Genomic DNA, 8,316 nt, shown 5'->3' with positions numbered 1-8,316 from the left:
TTCACTTGTGAAATCAATGAGCTTAGATTTCAGTTATGAAATTATAGCTTAACTTAAAAAAATTGATTTATAAAAAATTACAAAAATTACAAAAAGTTTTTTTAGCTCAGAATTTATAGTTTGTAACTATAATATATAATCATATATTATTGTTGTTATACTACCATTATCTTATATATTATTTTATTTTAGCTCAGAAATTATGGTTAGGACAATAGTTGAAATGAGTTAAGAATTTAAAGATTGTATAATGATTGAAATGACTTATGAGAATATAGATAAGTTTATAATTAAATATGATATGAGTTTATGGTTATAGATATATTTGAAATATGATATGAGAATATGGATAGGTATATGGTTGAAAAAATTTTGTCCTGGAATGCTCTTTTTACACTACTGACGAGAGGAGAAACGTGTACTTATTGTTATTTTGATGGACATATATTTTATGGCTGTTACAGTTGATTATAGTTTATTTATTCGTAGTTAATTTAATTGAGTTTTTTCCTAAAACACTAGTATTCTTCTTTAACGTATTTTTAACAATTGGCAACGAAGTGAAAATGATGCACTTGGCTAATATATCGAGTATTGATTTAGAAAAGGATGATTTTATGGAATACATTGAACGCTTTGCAAATTATTTACTGGCCAATGATATTAAAGATGCAGAAATACAAAAAGCAGTGTTTTTATCAATTGTCGGAGGCATACAAACTTATTCGTAGTTAGTGCGAAAATGACACTAAAAATAAAACTTTTACTTAGATAATAATAATCAATAAATGAATATAACATGGAGTCCCAGTGGGCACGCGGACGTCCATAGTACGTCCAAGGACGTCCAAAACGGTCCGTTCGGACGTCCTTTGGACGTACCAAATGAAACGACTTTCGTCCGTCTATTTCGGACGTTTAAAGTCCGTTCGAGGACGTCCAAAAAAGTCCGTTCAAAAGAATACAATAGACGTCATTTGGACGTCCAAAGGTTATTTTGTCCGTTTAAACTGGCATTTTAATTAATATTAAACGGACAAAATAACCTTTGGACGTCCAAATGACGTCTATTGTGGACTTTTGATCATTAATAATGATTAAGCTGAATAAAATTCAACATTGAATTTTATTTAGCTAATTCTCATACCGACTCGATTTCTAACAACTATAAAAAACGGAGTCATTTGGTGTAAGAAATGAAGTTTTTTTCCCACGGGGTCTAAATTGAATACGCACGTGTTTAGGGATTCAAGACACAAATCATTATAAAAAATAAAAAGAATAATATTTTTAAACGTATATAATAAATACAATCTACAAATAGCAAAGACATTATTTTTTGGCTCGTTTCAATATGTCGCCAATAGCACCCTCGATGCTGCTTGAATCGTAACCAACTTTGTCACCAACAACGGCTTCTAAAGATATATTTGTCAAAATTGTCTTTCAATTATAGGTCACGTTTTAGAAAATCAAAACAAATTTCAATTAAAATCAAAAGCTAAGTAAAATTTAAACCAAAAAATCAACAAATTATTTATAATAATAATTATTATTATAGAATTTAAAGTACATGGTTCCACAATTATATGGCTAAGACGGGTTTCCATATTATCAATTCCTGATGGGAATGATATTATGTATAATTTGAAACAAATTTTACAACTGGATGCCCTTCCAAGTAAACCTATTGTACAAAACATTACCAGCCAATGTTTATGAGCTCCTCCTGCCCATACCATATTAAAGTGGGAATTTGATATTCGAGTTTTCTTTCTCCTAGATGAGTTGTTTCACCACGGCTATGGAGCCTCACATACCCCAATAAAAATTTATTTTAAATGAAAACAACAACAATAAAAATTTATATTACTATGTTATCAGTTTTGGAAGGTCGTACATAAAAAAATAAATTAAAACGGAAAACGACAGCAAATATATTTGCAAACAATGAATAGCGGAAAATAAGCAATGAAATACTGCTTTATGTTCCTCTGCTTAATGTTAGCAAAAATATTCAGTCTTAAGTAAGATGCAATAGCTTTAAATTTGCATTCAATGCTCACCTTTTATGCATTTATAATGAGCAGTGCCTGTAAATTTTCTCTTTCCTTTTCTACCGTCCTTGCTAAACAATGACTGAATACCTTGGGTCATGATTTCATTCAAAACATTTTTAATCGTTTTTCGTGGAGTCGCTCCTCCAACTGCTTTTATTTGAGTAACCTAATAATTAATTTAAAAAATAAAATAAAAACATGGTTAAATATTAGTTATATATATATATATATATATATATATATATATATATATATATATATATATATATATATATATATATATATATATATATATATATATATGTTACCTTGCGTTTTCTTGCATTTGAGCTTGTTTTTAAAATATTTTCAATAATATCGAATCTCTCAATTGAATTTATTGGTTCTTTTTCAATATCGTCAACATTCAAAATAAAATCGACGTCTCCACTTTGTTCAATGTTTTTAAGCCTATCTAGGATTTGCGCTTGCGTATCTTGGAGCTGGCGAAAATTTTTCTGCATATCCATGAACAAAGCATATTGAAATTCTAAACAAAAAATAAAATCAAAAAAATTAGCAAAAAGTAGTTAATGGGTACATCCATGTATCTACAAGATACATGGAAGAATCTTTTAACTTAGAGGAATGTTTTTTATTAGCAGTTTTATATTCTTGGTTTATAGTTGTGTGGCTCAAATAGCCTTGCTGTTTAATATTGTAAAAATATTTAACATATTTTTTTTCATGCAAATAAAAAGCTAACCAAAATAACTCACGTTTATTTGACATCTCTTTAAACGAAACTCCACCATCACTAAATTTCCTTAACTTTTCAACACATTTACAACTATCTCTATTATCATTATCATTATCATCATCATCAATTATTTTACTGGAAGTAGAAGCCACAGGATCCAAAAAACTATCTACTTTCTCTCTTTCTTTAACTTCAAATTTGTTTGAACCTACATTATATATATAAATAAATATATATATATATACATATATATATATATATATTATATAAATAAATAAATAAATAAATATATATATATATATATATATATATATATATATATATATATATATATATATATATATATACATATATATATATATATATATATTTATTTATTGGCAATTAAGCTATATAGACTTATTGGCAAATAAGCTATATAGGGAAGTGACTGTTACAGTATTTTTATCAAGTGAGTTCCAGCGGTTGACTACATGTTCTGAGAAGAAGTTTTGAATTGTCAGATTTGAATCTATATTTAACAAGTGTAAGTGGGTGATCTCTTGTTCTTTTGTTTGTGGCTAATTCATATTTTTTTTTTATATGTAACAGTTGAATACCCATGCAACATCTTGAACACTTCTATTAAATCCAATATGTTTTTTCGTTCTTCAAGTTTCCATAGACCTAGTTTAGACATTCTGTCTGCATAGGATAGATGTGAATAAGTGAATGAAACTCAAGATATATAAATCTTGGCTAGATTAAATTAATAATATAATAGGCAAAGTTAATTATAATCAACTTACTAGAAACATCATCCTCCTCATCTAAATATTGAAATTTTGTTTTCATTCCACCAAGCTTAAGTTTTGGACTAGCCACTCTTTCTTTAACGATAGTTTCAAATTTTTTCGAAACTTAAATGAAAAATTATTAACCTAAATTCACTGTATATGTATATGTACATGTATATATATATATATATATATATATATATATATATATATATATATATATATTTATATATATATATATATATATATATATATATATATATATATATATATATATATATATATATATATATATATATATATATATATCTCAATGTGTCAGTTCCTGACTGAACTATTGATTAAACCATAAATAACTTACTAGGTACATCATCATCCTCATCTTCTGTTTGAAACATTAACATCGCCTGGCAAGTTTCATAGCTGCCAGCTTCAAGAATATATTCTATCAGTTTAAACTCTTGCCAGCCAGCCTCAGGTTCTGCCCATTCAGATAGATAAATGCCAACAGTTTTCCGTCCTCGTGGTGGATAAAACACAATACTTTTACATGGGTCAACCCAATGAGAAGGCACAACAGTTTTTGTATCTGCCCCATCTTCTTTAATAACAATTGTGCTGAACAATCTGAAATAAAAGAAAGTTGAATTTTCTACATGGAACACACTTCATAGGCACAACAAAACAAAAAACCTAACTAACTTTTCTTAAGCAATATCTGTATGCTTTACAAAAATATTTATAACAGTTATATCAGATAAATTTAGTTTTGAGAATTTAATGGTTCCAAAATTTTTTTAGAAAAGTACACAGTTCATAGCTATAAACTAATTTATTAATTACAAGCATAACATTAAAATTTAACATCATTCAATAATGAGATAACTATATAATCATTTTTAAATGGTAAACACAAACATTTCCGCAATAATTTGTCTTTGGTGATTTCACGACTCATACAAACATGGTTTGCTCTAATACAATAAATATTAAGAGTCTTAGACTCAACAAAATCGTCAAAATAATTGTCCAATCTTTCCTTCTCTAAAACATCACAAACTATATTACCATTAACCAAAATTTCTTTTACAAAAATTACATGACTTTTTGTCAAAAAGCAAGAATTTTTAGATGTGTCAATTTTTGTAATAGTTCTTTCTTGACACAAAACACTGCCCTTTGATTCACTGAGATGTTTGGAGATTTCTATTAGAGGATTATTTTTTCCTCTAACTAAATGTTTAAGCATTTGTAAATGATTTTCAAACTGAAAACAGGAAAAAAAATCTAAAGGTGCATCAAAATGTTCCACATCATCAGCAATATGAATGAGACTGTGAATATTATATACACAAAAAGTGTCACCATAATGTTCATGACAATTTGAGACAAAGTAAAGTAGAAGTTGTCTTGCGGAATTTAAATATATCCTTCTTGTTTCGTTATTGTCTTCACATAGCATACGGATGGATAATACTAAACTCAAGAAATGTTTGTATGCCTTATAATCAAGAATACCCTTTAAAACAACTATTCCAACATACAATAAAAACATTCTAAACTCCGTAGCTTTCCATCTATTTAACTCAATTAATGACCTAGGTTGACGTGCAAATTCAGTTGGTAATTTGCCATTTAAATTAGTAAGCAGGCAAGAAATTTGAGCAATGGAAGAAGCAGATAAACGTCCCTTTAAAATTCCTTTATATGCACCTTTAAAATAATAAAGAATACGACGCATGGCTCCCAAACAAACTAAGTGCATATAATCAAGAGGAAAATCGCAAACCATATCAATACTATCAACGTTATATAAAGGAGTCAACGAGTGATGGTGACACCGACCAAAGCTGTCAGCCTGAGAATAAATTCCAGCTTTCAATTCAGTATTTGTTCTGGGTAAAATATTAAATTTTGTATTGGTAAAGACAATACGATTCCTTATTGAAACACCAACTTCATTGCATCTTTCACATGAATGATATCCCGAATGTTCAACAGTACCCTTTAAAAGTGACCTAGCAGGTGAATCGCATGAAATAGCAAATACAGAAATACTATACTCTTTCCCACATATCAAATCAAAATATTTAATATATCATAATCAAAATATTTAATAAGTCATTTACACACTGTCTGGTGCAGCCATGTTTTAAACTCCAGCACTTTAGTTCATTTTTAAATGGTTCTAATGGTACTATAGCATTGTATGGTTCATTATCAATTGGGATATCATGTAAACCTTTTTCCTGGTTATCATTTAATTCTGAAAATATAGTATCTTGAGATGCACAAGTCTTGTATGAAGACTCGTCCCCGCTTAGCATAGAAGCGGAAGAACTATAGGAGCTACAATTAACAGACTCAAGGTTATTGTTTGTTTGAATTGACTGTGAAAGGTTATGTACAGATCTTCTTAAATTCCGCCACTGGGTTATTCGCTTGCTAAATAAATAAAAACTATGACATTATGCAAACAATGCTCAAACTGTTTTATCTATTTGTTTTGTCTAAATGCCAAAATAAATATATTTGTAACATGTATATTTATTTCTTGCTTTTAGAGGATATTTTACATAGAGAATCTTTAATAAGGATGCCATTATAATTTAGAAAAAAGTCATTTTAACTTATCTTTTATAACTTTTAATTGAATAAGTGATAACTTATTTATTCACGAAAACTTATGAGTTTGTCAAACTTACCTTTTTGTAGGAGAAACATGTTGTCGTTTCAATGATCGTTTGTGATCCATATCTGGATCAAGTAATTTTTTTAAACTTTAATAAAAGCTATCTATTAAACATATAAATAAAAAGCTATGTATATACATATATATATATATATATACATATATATATATATATATATATATATATATATATATATATATATATATATATATATATATATATATATTATGACTTTTATGGCATGTGTATATATATTATTATGGCGTTTATGGCTTCTTTTTAATGTCTTCTTTGACGTTTTTATTTAATATTTGTAGCAGTTTTATATACAAATATATATATATATATATATATATATATATATATATATATATATATATATATATATATATATATATATGTATATATATGTATATATACTATTACCAAGTATAAAAATTTGCTATATACTGACATGAAGTAGTTTAAATAAATTTAGAATATATATTTACAATATTATACATATATATTCTAAATTTATTTCAATATATAAATCACCTTGGGCTATTTATATTTAGATGTTGACAACATGTAAATATAAATAGGTACATGTACAATGTACATGTACCTATTTATATATTGAAATAAATTTAGAATATATATGTATATCAATATTTATGACCTTAAAAGTCCATAGATACAATTATATAGAAATAAAGAATAAATAAAAAGAATTAAATAAACAATTTATAAAAACTTATTATCCGGTTAATCTTTTTTTGTTAATAGAATTGAAGGGCTTATTGTGAAACAATGACAAGGCACAAAAACAAATATTTGAGAAAAATGACTTTTAAGTTTTATTTAAATCTATAAAATCAGTGCTTACCTATTATTTTCTCAAATTTATACATCATAAAAATACTAATTGACATTATATATTGGACAGAAAAAAAAAAAAAATTGCGTATACTATTTACCATTATAAAAATGATAATAATTTATTTTTGAAAAAAGTGTGGCTTGTCATTGTTTCACAATAAGCGCTTCAATTCATAGTTAAATTTTTTTAGTTGAGTTTTTTAGCATAAATTGACTTTCCTATCGTTTTTTGTACCATGTTTAAAATGATTTATATTCACGCATGCGTAAAAGTAGAACACGGAGAAGAGAATATACCTCCTTTAGATGTGGACGTCCTATGGACGTCCCAGGACGTACTATTTTGGACGTATTATTACTTGGACTATTTTGGACGTCCATTGGACGTCCCAAGACGTACCATTTTGGACTTGGACGAACAGACCTAAACGGTACGTCCTATGGACGTCCATAGACGTCCTGTGCCCACTGGGGTTACGCAGACATTGTGTTACATCAGTTACATCAGAGTATTGTGAATTTAGTGAGAAACTAAATGATTACTTAAGAGATAGGTTTGTATGTGGATTAAACAATGAAAATGTTTTGCAAAAGTTATTAACCATAAAAAATTTAACATTGGAGACTGCACTAGACACAGCAAGAGCATATAAAGCAGCATATAGAGATGCTTAGACTATTCATGGTACTAGAGAAGGCCCTATGGAGCAAGATGGAGTACATGAGATAGATACTTGAAAAAAAATGATGAAAATAAAGAATGTTTTAGATGTGGCTATACAGGTCACCTGGCAAACGATTGCCATTTTTGCAACTCAAAGTGCCACACATGTAGCAGAATTGGACATATAAAAAGAAGATGTCGATCAGGAAAAAAAAAAGAATTTGATGGTAAAAAAGAAAAGAAATTAGGAGTGAAACAAATTAAAATTTGTAAAGGATCGACTAAAGGAAGCACTGCTGATGCAGATGAAAACAAAAGTGAATTTTTAGCCTTGTATTCAATAAGTGAGGAATTTGAGAAGGTGAACGGACCAGTTTTTATTAATTTAAAAATCGATGGTAAAAAGGTTAGAATGGAAGTTGACACAGGGGCTGCTGTTTCCGTAATGGGTGTTTCCTCTTATAGAAGAATAAAAGGAAATTAGGAGAAGCTAAAAAAGTCTGAAATGGTGTTAAAGACTTAT

At 27.8% G+C, this 8,316-nt stretch overlaps 1 protein-coding gene across 1 annotated transcript; it reads right to left on the bottom strand.

Moving 5' to 3' along the window:
- Positions 1 to 1,263: 1,263 nt before the first annotated feature.
- Positions 1,264 to 6,392, bottom strand: LOC136075528 (uncharacterized). The gene is made up of 7 exons (XM_065788950.1): positions 6,281 to 6,392; positions 3,937 to 4,202; positions 3,588 to 3,698; positions 2,819 to 3,007; positions 2,369 to 2,589; positions 2,067 to 2,226; positions 1,264 to 1,418 (listed from the first exon to the last, which is right to left on the bottom strand). The coding sequence occupies exons 1-7, from the start codon at positions 6,328 to 6,330 to the stop codon at positions 1,333 to 1,335; spliced, it is 1,083 nt and encodes a 360-aa protein (XP_065645022.1). The 5' UTR covers positions 6,331 to 6,392; the 3' UTR covers positions 1,264 to 1,332.
- Positions 6,393 to 8,316: the final 1,924 nt, after the last annotated feature.

The sequence above is a fragment of the Hydra vulgaris genome, chromosome 01 (genome assembly GCF_038396675.1).
Source record: "Hydra vulgaris chromosome 01, alternate assembly HydraT2T_AEP".
Taxonomy (NCBI): Eukaryota; Metazoa; Cnidaria; class Hydrozoa; order Anthoathecata; family Hydridae; genus Hydra; species Hydra vulgaris.
Note: the sequence above shows the minus strand (reverse complement) of the source record. Positions and strands in the feature narration are given on the sequence as shown.